The 12,996-nt window shown below is 34.0% G+C and overlaps 1 protein-coding gene and 1 non-coding gene across 7 annotated transcripts; one reads left to right on the top strand and one right to left on the bottom strand.

Annotated features, from left to right (window-relative positions):
- Positions 1-8,743: 8,743 nt before the first annotated feature.
- TRNAI-AAU lies at positions 8,744-8,817 on the bottom strand. The gene has a single exon. It is a non-coding gene; the product is annotated as a tRNA-Ile (tRNA).
- Positions 8,818-8,917: 100 nt separating this feature from the next.
- LOC116129907 lies at positions 8,918-11,717 on the top strand. 6 transcript variants are annotated; one of them, XM_031415650.1, is made up of 5 exons: positions 8,918-9,098; positions 9,388-9,501; positions 9,635-9,707; positions 10,076-10,132; positions 11,276-11,717. In XM_031415650.1, the coding sequence occupies exons 1-4, from the start codon at positions 9,054-9,056 to the stop codon at positions 10,111-10,113; spliced, it is 270 nt and encodes an 89-aa protein (XP_031271510.1). In that variant the 5' UTR covers positions 8,918-9,053; the 3' UTR covers positions 10,114-10,132; positions 11,276-11,717. The 6 variants fall into 6 exon arrangements, with proteins under 6 accessions (XP_031271510.1, XP_031271505.1, XP_031271511.1 ...); XM_031415645.1 differs by having other exon boundaries at positions 9,635-9,731; XM_031415651.1 differs by lacking the exon at positions 10,076-10,132.
- Positions 11,718-12,996: the final 1,279 nt, after the last annotated feature.

The following is a 12,996-nucleotide window of genomic DNA, read 5'->3' as shown; positions in this document are numbered from 1 at the left end:
GCCAAAACGGTGGATTTTGACCTCAAAAATTACCTCTGACCAATTAAAGCAGTTGCCACGTCGACGGGCTCGAAATAAGCTTTCCAACGGTATCTTACAGGCCCCATAACTCTTTCTGGATTAAAAGTTATGGCCATTTGAATGGGACATGTTCATTTAAGCCCTTTGGACTTTACGTATGGACTTCTGACGTTCAGCCCACTCTATGAATTCATCTGCCAGACGTTCTACGTTAGTAACCAAAGTTCTTGCACCACATCCCAAGTGGTTCAATTGGAGGGATGTTCCTAAGAAAGCTGGTCTTAAACGCTACAATAAAATGAAGATATTATTACTGTACAAACAACACAAAAAACCAGTAAATATCGATCAAAATATTATTTAATTCATTATTTCTCTTGGTTTATCTAACATAGGTTTGATTATAAAGTGTTTTTATGTGTATTCGTATATATTAGATGCTGGCGTATCGCACAAGAGCTACCTGGAAGAAGTACCTCAAGTGTCAGGAATCACAGCAGAACCAGTAGAATGAAAAATTACTTAAACCAAGCTACCGGTGGTGAAGGCTGTAGTTCGCCGCAGAATCAAAGTGTCCAAGGTAGAGAAAGAGTTAACAGACTTAAATCTAAATCTGGAGCTTTCTCTAAGCTGTACTCCAGCCAGCGCCATGAAATTTTAATTTGGAGTTGACATTTTAGACATTATTCCCTGCTTTTAATAATACCCACCAGTGAATTATAAAGGAGAAGGGAGATTATTTGAGTTCCAACTAGACAGATTACTGGGCACTTGCTGTTCAAATATCGTAATTCTTGGGTTTTATTTCGTCTTCATAGTGTCATGAACCATCAAACTCTCTGGTTTTTAACCTACATATGATAAAACTCAAAAGCTATCTGTTTTAAATACAGTAATGTTTTCATTACGGATCATTCCATATTATTTTTATTTTTATGCAAAATCATGGACTTATAAAAAAACCCTATGTAATTAATGATATATTAATCCAGAATAAATCATTTTAACGCTTAGAATTTTAAATTTAATTTAAGATTTTCCTCTCAATTAAGATGTTAATTAAGAAGATTGATATGTTTTAAAAGAAAAGAGATGAAATAAAATGACAGGCCAGAATCGCTGCCTGAAAGAAATCCAAGGAAAACACATTGAACTCCAAACCAATTGCCCTGCCAATTTTACCATATACCAAAACTACCCCTCCCGTTCTCTCTGTCTCTCTGTGTCTCTCCAATCCACCTCCCCAGGCTCTGATTCCAAATCTTTTCAGACCGGGAGTGTTCAGGCTAGTTTATATACACTTTAATTAATCCATCGAGGCTCTGGAATTGTTGGTCAAGTAAGAGTTTTAATGGCCACCGCTATTAGTGTCTTAGGATACTTGAACTCAAGTGCTCGTAGAACTTTTTTTGCTCTTTTACTATCAAACCCCCTATTAGTCAGGAATTGTTAGTTTCAACAACATAGAAAACATTTCCTTTCCTGGAACAGATCAAATTCTGTTCTGCTTGGATGAGATAAGTTAAACTATGCTCATCACTTGTTAACACTTAGCTTCATTAGTAGCAAAGTGGATGATGATGACGGTAAGATTTTAGAAGAAATATTAGATGTTGACGGTTGTAAGAAAGAAAAGGAAGGTAAAGAGAGAGAGAATAGGATCATGTGCATGTATAATTTGATCAATTTTTTTTTTTTTTTTTTTTTTTTTTTTTTTTAATAATTAGGGTATTCGAGTCAGCTTGCACGTATTTCAACTAATTTTTCAAGACTCTAAAACTGTCAGCCTGATAAGAGCTCCAATGACAATCGTGGGGATTCGAACTCATGAGACTATATTAGATCCCGCTCTTACTCTTTTACCATCAAGTAGAGACCGATGCAGTACTAGTTGATTAATATACAATGTTTAGATTTTGGCTCACTTTATTAGAAATATTAATGAACAAAAAAATTAATTTACAATTAGTTTTTATTTTGATCCACTCTAACAGAAATTTCTGGATCCAACTATCATCAAGGGAACTCAAATTCAGGAGATCATGTTATATCCTCCTTTACTCTTTTACCTTGAGGTTACCCAATGGTTGTTAATTTTGATCAAATTGCATGTCAAATCAAGTCTACTGCGTGGGAGGATTGTGGTGAATTGTTAATTGAATCTAAGAATAGGTATTAATAGGAATAAAGTTATGAAATTCCGATAACTTTATTCATGTATCCCAACTCATTTATATACACTGCCTTTAATTAATAAAACAAACAAATAGACATTCCAACCTTAGATTGAGGAGCCAACACTAACTCACTCCTTTTTCTTTTTTTTTATGACCGAAGGTGTCTGAGCTAGTTTACACGCACATCAACTAATCTCTCGAGATCTTAGAATTACCGATCAGATATGAGCTCCAATGACTACCCCTATTAGCAATTGTGAAGACTCGAACTTGGGAGTTAATGTTAAATCATTTTCTTGCACTTTTACCTTCAAATAGACTTAAACTTGAGAGACTATGTTAGATCATTCTTTTGAAAGATAATGTTAGATCATATTCTTACTCTTTTACCATCAATAAGACTTGAACTTAGGAGACCATGTTAGATTCTCTTTTGCTCTTTTACCATCAAACCATCCACTGGTGGTTAAGTCACATTTTATTGTGGCTAAACTACTAACCATCCGAAATACCAATTCAACATAACATGTTATTGCCGGTTATTGCCCTTCATGTGTGTCGCCGTAGCTAGTAACAGAAGCCATGGAAGATATACTTCTCTAAAAAAAATAATAATAATAATTAAAGGGCTTAAAAAGAGATTTTACGAGGCTCAAATAACACCAATTATAATTAAAAGAGGGATTAAAAAAAAAAAAAAAAAAATATTTTACTTACAAAATTACAATTGATATTTAACCCCATTTAATCTCTTTTCTAATAGAATTAAAATTTCAATATTGTAATTAATCCAAAAATATTCTTCTCCCGATCTTCTTGTATTCCTCAAGACTTAACACATCATAGCGGTATATGAACACAGGCTGATTGAGTGATCTCTTCATAACACATCTTGATTTAAATGTGTTAAAAAGATACATATCCATTACCTATTGATTGTGACATGGATTTGGATATCATGGTTCTAATAATAATGAATATGTGATGAGAAGAAATTATTAAATGTGAAGTAAAATGAGGCAATAGAATAATGGGGTAATTAAGTTAAGGCCTTTCAAGCATATGAAACTCATGAAAGTTAATGTAGTCAACAATTCCAACAAAGATTCGGAAGAAAAAAAAGGATAAGCTTTCTCTAAAGGATTATGAATGTGTCATGCTTTCTATCTAATATCCACGTTTTTTTGGTACTTTGAAATCTTCTAAACCCTACTATCTCATTCTTAATGAATATTGATCATATGCATGTCACGTATCATTATATAATATACATATTCTTTCAAAGAATGTGGAGCCCTTAGTTTCTTCAAAAATAGTTCATTCTTCGTGAAGTCAAAAGTTAACAAAAGATGGTTTGAGCTTGGAGAGGTAAAAGTAAAGGTGGAGCGGAGCATTTACTAATTATAAATCCTAAGGGTTGGCTTGGCAGTGAAAAAGGTTTGTTCTATTCTTTGAAACCAACTTCTTGGATTCAAATCTTAGGATCACCTACCACAATAATATTGTAACTTATTTAGTCATTTGAGCTTATAAAATATTCAATAGATATCGAGAATTAGTTGAGTTATGTGCAAGCTAGTCTAGATACCCCGATTACCGAAAAAACATTACCAATGACTATGAGGTATTACATATCATTATATAAGTTACCCTAACTTCAACAACAATTCTCATATGTGATCATTTTGTCAATTCATATAAACAATTTATGCATGTAATGTAACATTATTTTGAAAATTTTAATTTTGGAAAATTAGGGTTAAAAGTTAATAGGATTAGGGGCACATCATATGCCCTAGAATCTCCAAAGTCTATAATGAAAATTAAGTAGCCATGCTTGATCATCAATGAATTGCTTTCAAGAATTCAACTTGCGGCTGTGAATCATAACCACCATAAGGCTACATTACCCCCATTATCAAGATTTATAGAAAGAGCGCAGTTAAATATACACGTTTAGCTTTATACAAATAAGAGTGTAAAGAAAAAAAAATACACACTAAAGTAGAAGGTAAAATTTTTTGTGCATGCACAGTATACCCAACTCCAATCTAATGTAAGAGAGACAGACCAATAATATCGTCCAACTTTTACTAAATTTCTTTCATTATTTAGTTGATTTTGTACGAGCATGATGATGGATGGGTGCAGTACTTAAGAGAGAAATGTTAAGTACGTATGAACTAAACAGTAAATCCCTCCTTCCTTTAAACCATCAATAATGAAGTTTTCTGTTTACTTCCATGGAATCCGTCTATATAAACAATGTAGAGTTCATCTCTTTCCTTTACATCTCCAGAAAACCTAGTAAAGCTTTAGTGAGCTGCAATAGTAGTCGTCTATTACTGTTCCTCTTTCTACTTGTATTTTTCTTCTGTCGCTTTCTCTGCTTCATCTCTCTAAGCTCTCTTAACGTCTTTTGTTCTGTTTTTTTTTTTCTTTTTTTGCAGCACATGCAAGACATGGATCCTCAAGCTCCTAAACCTCAGATCCCAAATGCTGAAGCTCCTCAAAAGCTTATTTTTTTAAGGGGAAATGAAGGTTTGGCTTCCATGGTGGAGATGGATATAGATCTTCGTCTTCCTGAAAAGAACGCTAACTTTGTCACTAGGTCTCATACAGTAAATAGATTTAAGAATATTAATGAACCGATGTTTTTTTTTTTTTTGTCCATCTCCTTCTTACGAACGTCCCTACCGACATGATTTCAGAAAACATTATCTCCCGGTGAATTGTTATGGGTGCGGTATACACTTTGATCGTCGACCCGCTACTGAAGACAAGATACCGGCGTCTCAACAACACTTTTACTTCTACAATGAGAAGGTTTACTGTAGCTTTGCCTGTAGACAATTTCAAATAGACATGGAAATACCCTCCCTTGCACTAAAAGATTACAAGGACAGTGCTTGTACCTCCAACGCAGCATCCGCAACGACTCCAAGGAAGAGCAATCCAAGAACTCAAGCTCCAGCACGAAGAAGCTAAGAAAATTGCACGTCGTTTTCTGCACTGTGATAATCTTCACTCTCTTCAGCCACTATAAGCTGTAAGGTAGAAGAAGACTTCACAAAATCTAGCCTACATGCAAGATATTTGGTGAAAATGTAGGTTTTTGTAAGAAAGCGAGTAATTAATATGTTTTCTAAGTACTGCAAACAGCTCTGCCTCTGTGCTTCTTGTGTTCGTTTCACCATCTCTCCTTGAATCGTGAACTTTCATTATATCTTGAGGTATAGATCGAGTGTAAAAGGAGGAAAAGCAGAAGGAACTCATTTTCTCAATCATATATTAAAAATAAACTGCAATATTTCTCAACATCAAAGATTTTAAAGCATCAACTGAAACCTATTCAGTTCCCATTTAAGAAAAATTAATTAACCCTTGTTAATTTATTAACTACCTTTTTGAGTGGTTGATATTTTTAAATATCGGTAATGGAAGTTGTTCATATGCATAAGTTCAGCTAAGATCAAATCAGAAAAGAAAGCTAGCTGCAGGCTACGGCTGTAGTTAATGATGATTCCATATTGATCATAGAAGAACCCCACCAAAATCGAGGTATGATATGATAAAACAGCAAAATTAGTAAGATGATAAGAAGCAGTTTCGGTAATCAAGGCCATATTTAATAGTTGTTTAAATATTAACAAGGCAAATATTGTTTGTTTGGTGGGTTAAGAACTTAAGATCACCAGAATGTCAAGACCTAAAAGAGCCCTTAGATCCGTTAGGTAGAGAGATTCATGACAGCATCGGTAATAGACGCAATGAAATACAGCAGAGAAGAGTACGAAGATCAGTGGTCGATGCACTTCGATTCATGGTTTTGGTGATAGGTCCATCTGTAACGGATTCAGAAATTTCTTTTAGGGTAAGCCAAAATAAAAATTTATTATACATTACTATTTTTGTCAATTAATATTTTTGTTAGGGTGGGTCAAAATATATAAATTTGCATATTAATATTAAAAAAAAAAAATTTGAGGGTGGGCCAAAAAGTGGCTGAATCCGCCACTGGGGTCCATTTCAATCAGGTAAAATTGAGCAATACTAACCCCAACAATCTTTTTTTCATCAATTTTTTCTCATAATATATCTAACATACCAGTTTATAATTGTTCAACTCACAATTAATTAATTTGATAGTTTATAAACTGTCATATCTGAATTATAAGAAAAAATTTGTGAAAGAAAGTTATTGGTATAGTATTATTCTACAAAATTTTCTCTCATCTTCATCACCTTTGTCACCTCATTTTATGTAACATTTTTAAATTATATTGCTCTAACTGTTTTTTTTTTTTTTTTTATGTCTGGGTTAATTTGTGAGTAACTCAATTAATCCTTTAAAATTTCAAAATTGACAGTAAAATAAATCTTTTTAGTGATCACTCCTATTATCAAGATAGATCGAATTCATACATCGAGAATCTTAGTTGATCGGAAAACCACCCATCGATGGTTATATTGCCCCAACTTGTTGCCCATCTCACTCTCCTTGTGTATTTACATTATTTCTCTTAACTCATTCCATGCCAAATCAATTTCAGCCACATATATGAAATTTAATTGAGTCTTGATTATGTACGTATGTGATATTTCATCATAATAACCATATCAGCTGTCACTTTGAAGTTTAATTTTGGATAAGAAAAGACATATCAGTGAAGGGTTTGGTTAGAACTGAATAGTTGGGGAGAATATTTAGTTGGAATAGAACTAGTGGCTATGATTAATTGGGTTAGGAGATACCAGTAATAGGATTTAAAAGAGAGAAATTGTACAAATGGTGTCATTGATCGAGGAGCTGAGGCTGTGAAGTTCGTGCCAAAATCAAATGGCCATGCCTGTGCTTGCTTTTTGGCGATTTTGCTTAAGCAAGTAAAAAGAAGGAGATGGACCACTGTTGTTGAACTGGACATTCTTAGCTAAGTTCTCCTTCAGTGTACCTTCGCTTTGGAAAGCCCTTTTGTGGTTATGGTTGTGGCTATGACCTTCAGAACTTAGTATATCGATCTCGTGACTTATACGTCATCACTGTTAAAACCCTTCATTACGTTTCATCACATGTTTCCATGGAGCTCACCTTAATCCACTGTTTCCATTCATACAACATTTTGTCACTGTTATTGTACTCCAATTCGGTCCTTCAAATTAATTAACTAAAAGTAGGAGAGACCAAGAGAGATGAATTCCCAGTGAACAAAATGAAGTGACGGTGCACCTTCTCATTGCGCCAACCGCTCAAGATGGCAGCTTGGATTGCAGCACTACAGACTACATCCTCATCTGACTAATCTTCTTGCAAAGTTCTGAGAAAATCCCAAAATTAGATGGAAGAGTTGGTTTTAGCAATATTCAGTGTTAGGTGTAGTCGGAAAGACTTTACTGTTAAACTTTGAAATAATTTTTCCTTTTCAAATTTCAGTTGGCACCATTTGATGCCATGAATCAACCGGCTACAATGGCAGACTTGGTCATGAAAATATAGGAGGGAAGGATGGAGGTCAAGTATAAAGTTAGGATCATCCAATCCTTTTTATTATAAATAATATTTAATTACAATTCTGTCTTTGGTTGGGTCTTGTTAGCATCCTTTTATTCGTTATTTTGAAAAGAGAAAACAACATTTACCCACCCAAGGTTTGGCAAGTCTCTGTTGCCCACCCATGGTTCATAAATTCTTGATTTCAACCCTTAAATTAACACCATTAGTGATTTTTGGATTCTGACACACTATAGAGATGTTATTATCAAACTGTCCTTGAACCTTTTACTTTTGATTCAAAATAACCCCCACATCTCAAAATTCTCTCTATTGCCTCTCTGCCTCCACCTTTACCATTGCTTGATAGGAGATCCCGGTCAAGCAAAAAATCTGGCCTGGGTTCGACACCGTTGGACCTCTCTAACACAACCATCAGTATCTCATTATCCTCTTCACCAAAACCCTTAACTTTTTCACTTGAGTGCACCTACTAATCGCTGGCCATCACTCCTCACTGGTCTACTCCATCGCATAATGTCAGTTTTTTGCACTCCATTGCCTGTTGTTGTGTTTGTTTGTTTGTCTATCACTTTGTTGTTTTCTGGTCGTCTGTCGTCCCCCTTGCATCCACACCCCTAGTCACTCCTCACTCAACCAACCACCATACTTCCAGCTCAAAAACACAACTCCCAACACCATTACAACCCCCAGTTGCCTTAACCCCAACTAATGCTGCCGCCAAACCAATCGCCTCTTGGGTTGTAGTGGTTTGGATGACTGTGGTGGTGGTGGTTTGAAATGTGGGCTCATTGGGAGTTAACATTTTCATTTCAGACTCAATATAATAAAATTGACAATTTTACTCTTTAACTGTTATATTAATCAATTTTCTTAATTTAAGAGGGGAATATGAAATTTATGAAACCATGGTGGGAACACAGAGATTCGTCAAACCTTGGGTGAGTAAAATTTTAAGCATATTACAGGGTGACTTATGTAATTTCACATATCACAAAATTATAATTTGCAATTCACCACCGTAAAAAAACTCTTTTGGCCCATGCAGGTCTCGAACCTGCGACCTTCGCGTTATTAGCACGACGCTCTAACCAACTGAGCTAATAGGCCGAATTATTTTTCTTAAAATGTTTTAAAAATATATTGATATAATTTTGATTTGATCATACTTACAAACTTTTATTCTCCCTTGAACGAAGAGTTAATTATTAGAAACACACCCACAATACTTTTTGGAAATTGTGAATGCGCTTTAAATTTGTTTTCATCTCTAGAGGTGAATAGTAAATCCCGAGAACTAACTGAATTGGTTGTTTGTTGAAAGAATACACCGCGCTGACGATTTTATGGTGACCGAGAAATTATCCATGGCGACGACAGAAGATTACGAGGTATGTGTTTCTGTTTGTTGCGATTTGTGAAGTATCTTACTAATAGATATGCTGATTCGTTAAATTCAATTAATTACCTTATATTTTCTTTTAATTATTGGGGTTTATATTCTGGGGTGTTCATAGATTGATAATGATAATATGGATTAGGGATTTGTTGAATTTAATCGGTCTTTTGATAATTCTGTTTCACAATTATCAATTTAATTATATTCAACCCTAAACTTAGTTGTTTTTATCATATAGTCAGCTATTTTATGTATTTATGAAGGGCGTAATTTGCTTGTAGATTGAAGAGAAAAAACAAGCTGCTGCTGATGTACTATTCCAATATTCAAAGTTTGTGATGGCTTGTATTGGGAATCAAGCTCGACCTTGTGACTTGAGATTGCATTTGATGAAGGTATATCTAATTTTTTTTTGTATAATTTGGGTATAATGTTGTTTAATTTGATTGGGGGAATGAACTTTCTTTTACACTTGCCCCAATTCAAGCGATGTTGATTGACACTGATATTTGTGGTTCATTTGTTCAGGAGATTTCTGGGTTGCCAACTACTCTGAAGAGAGACTCACCTTCTCAAGGAACAGCTTCTCCTGATGCGATGGGTGAGTCTTCAAGCTCAGGCACAGGTAAAGTGGAAAACACCGACAGTTTTCGGCTACAATAGTTTAAAGATGAGTTGTGGTTAGTTGTTATTTGAGGTGTTTCTCTTTCAATTAATTAATTTTTTTTTTTTTTTTTTTTTGGTAGTTACCGAATATTCTTTTTATATTGTGGAACATAAAATGTCATCCAGTATTGACGATTTGTTAAATCAATTTTTTGCAATCAATTATAGAGTGATTTAGACTCCATGACTTCTTGTTTCTAAATTTTCTAGTGGACAGAATCCCCAAGAAACTTTAATGCACACACGAATTTGTTTATATATTTATTGATACGTGTGTGATGAAGGGTTTTTTTGTTATTGCAGATCTTCTTGATTCTTGTCTGAACCTGATCACACTCTAGGCTATTGAACTTAAAGTAGGTTAGTCCATGGATTATGTGAGATCTTTAAGCATTAAGATAAGATTTTCCTGTTGAAGAATGTATGAACTTATAATCAAACAAATGTAACTGTTCGACTAGCTAAACAGTGGTTATTGCGCATACTTAGTCATTAAAGTAAAATAAGGTGCATTTAACATAAAGGCTAAAGTAGCAGAAACACCTCACAGAATGCTTTTGTTCGTATGTGACTGCAAAACTTTTTTGTTTTGTTTCCTAGTTGAGCTACATGACTAGGTGGTTTGTACAATGAAATGAATTGGATGCTTCACCTTTTCCTCCTCTTATTGTTAATCCACATCTCTGGTTGAAAGTTTTGTTATGCCATACAAAGAGGAGAAAGATTACTATCATTCAATAATTAACAATTATGGTGTCCATAAAGAAAAGAAGAAGAAATTAATTATCTTTTCAGGATATAGGCAAATATATTTCCACTTTTTGCTTGAACAATAGATACATATGAATTACAGAAGGGAATTTACCAATAGTATCTATTAATTAATTTTATGTTTGTGTTTGTGGTTGCCCTTCAAATTCAAAATCTGATAACTTCAAGCTTCTGTAATTTAAACATCAATTCTCAAGCCCGAGAACAATTGCAATTGCATCTATTGCTGCTATTGCAGCTGCCCTCTTTATCTCTTTTCAGCTTGAAGCAATTAAGAGCATGGGACTTCTCTTTCTTTGTTTACAAGTTGCAGCAGGGGGTTTAGGTGGTTGTTGACAGGGCTAAGTTACTGTGAGCTGAAGATTCAGTTCTAGACTCTTTTCTCTTTCTGCATTTGACTGGTTATTGCACCTAAATCTTTTAGCACCCTCATTCATAACAATTGCTTCTGGATTTTTGTTGGTGAGTCGAGGGATCAATACTTCACTTGCATAGCTTCGTTTTTATAGTAGATATTGATTTCATTATCTGTTCTTCTGGAAAACCTTCTTGCTAAAACAGACCAATTTAACAAGAACACAAACAAAATCCTGTTTGATCTTCTTTGTCAAAATTAAATAATGAGAATCAATAAAACTTTGTTTGTTGCTTACCTGTTACCAACAATAGTGAGTAGTTTAAACTTAATAATAATTTCATCTTCTTCATTGAAATTACCACACTTGGTATCAGGGCATATCTGGTCGCTTTACCAGTAGTGGCAACTCTTGCCACAAGAAAGAAGATCAGCTGCTTTTGGGACAGCTGTAGCAGATTACTACGTGAGCTTGAATGTAACTGAAAAGTTCTTCACTGATCCAGTCACCATTGTTGGTGTGACCCTGCTTACAACATGAACACCGAGACATGGTAGTACCAACAAACTAGCAACAAGTAATGGTGTAGTTCACTAGCTTTTCATTGAATTAGAATCCTCTTGTGATATAAACTACTTGAGTCAGAATATCTTGTGAAATGTGTTTTATCTTCATTATGTGTGGGGAAACTATCTCTGTTATCTTCTTTTTCTTTCTTTTTCTAAATTGTTTCTGCTAACTACCAAACTTTGGTGTTTTGTGAGAGGGTGTGGGATCGTGTTTTTTCATAATCGTATATGCACCTATAATCATTTATACATCCTGCATAAATTGGAGGGTTTATGGAAGTTTTACAGAAGTTGCTTCAAAATATTAGTCTGTAAAATTTTGAAGATATAACTTATTGATGCTAGGCATGCAATGTAGAAAAGATTTGAACAAGATTTTAAGTTGACTGTCCTCTTGCATTTATGAGTTAGATACTCTTTCCACCACACATCAAGTTCTTGTAAACTAAATATTATCTGGTTTAAGTATGGGGTTAATGTGGTGATTTTATCCATTAATTCACATGTATGATCTTTCATATCTTTAATGGCAGCATTGAGTAACATATTCTTATCAACTTCACAGATTCTGTAATGTAGTATTTCTTTAATGGTGTAAGACAATGGTAAGAGCAGGAAGCAGTACACTAATTTTTAAATTTATTTTTTTACTAGTAACCCCGTTACTGATTACACCAAATTCAAAATTTAAAATCTTTTATTGTAATTTTTTTTTATTAATTTAATAAACCGATCAAGTTTAATTATAAAATCCAGCATTTGTAGTATTGCGTTTCTTTTTTCTCTTGTGTTTGAGTGAGTTTGCGTACACCTCAACTAATTTTTTAGAGTCCTGAAGTTAATAGTCTGGTAATCCTCTAATGGTCACTCCTATTAGCAGTTAAGGAGAATCGAATTCAAGATTTCTTGGGTAATATACCTAAGGGTTCTGTCTTAAAAACTAAACTGAATCGGTCGGTCAGACTGGGACTCGACAGCTTCTCTGGTCCGGTTAAGGTCTTAGGGGTTTTTTTATAATATTTTAAAATTATAAGGGTTATTTTGTAATTTTATAGGGGTGTTTTGGAGATATATCCAAAGTTTAGGGATTAATTGATAATTTTTTGGGGCATTTTGAAATAAATAAAAACTTTAGGGATTAATTTAAACTTTTGAGGGGAATTTTTGTAATATATTAAAATTTGAGGGATTAATATGTAATTTTTAAAAAATAAGATTATCATTGATGTTATCCGTCTAATTGGCTGATCCAACCGGTTGACCTGTGACCCGAGCAGTAAAACGGGTTGCTCTCCGATTTAGGTTTTAAAACAATGCCTAAGAGTCTTTGTTGACCACTTGACTACTTAGGGGTTGGTTGAAACTTAACATTTTGTTTTGTGCTTACAAAAAATTCTCTTATTCTTTATAAAAAAAAAAAAATTATTGATAATTTTTTTTTTATTATTATTCAAATGGGGTGTTAAGAAGTAATTGAGTGTTTTTAATCATGTCTTTGAATAATTCTTTAGTCAGGATGTCTTGATAT

Source organism: Pistacia vera, unplaced genomic scaffold (genome assembly GCF_008641045.1).
Source record: "Pistacia vera cultivar Batoury unplaced genomic scaffold, PisVer_v2 Contig214, whole genome shotgun sequence".
Taxonomy (NCBI): domain Eukaryota; kingdom Viridiplantae; phylum Streptophyta; class Magnoliopsida; order Sapindales; family Anacardiaceae; genus Pistacia; species Pistacia vera.
This window is presented reverse-complemented; position numbering and strand designations above follow the sequence as displayed.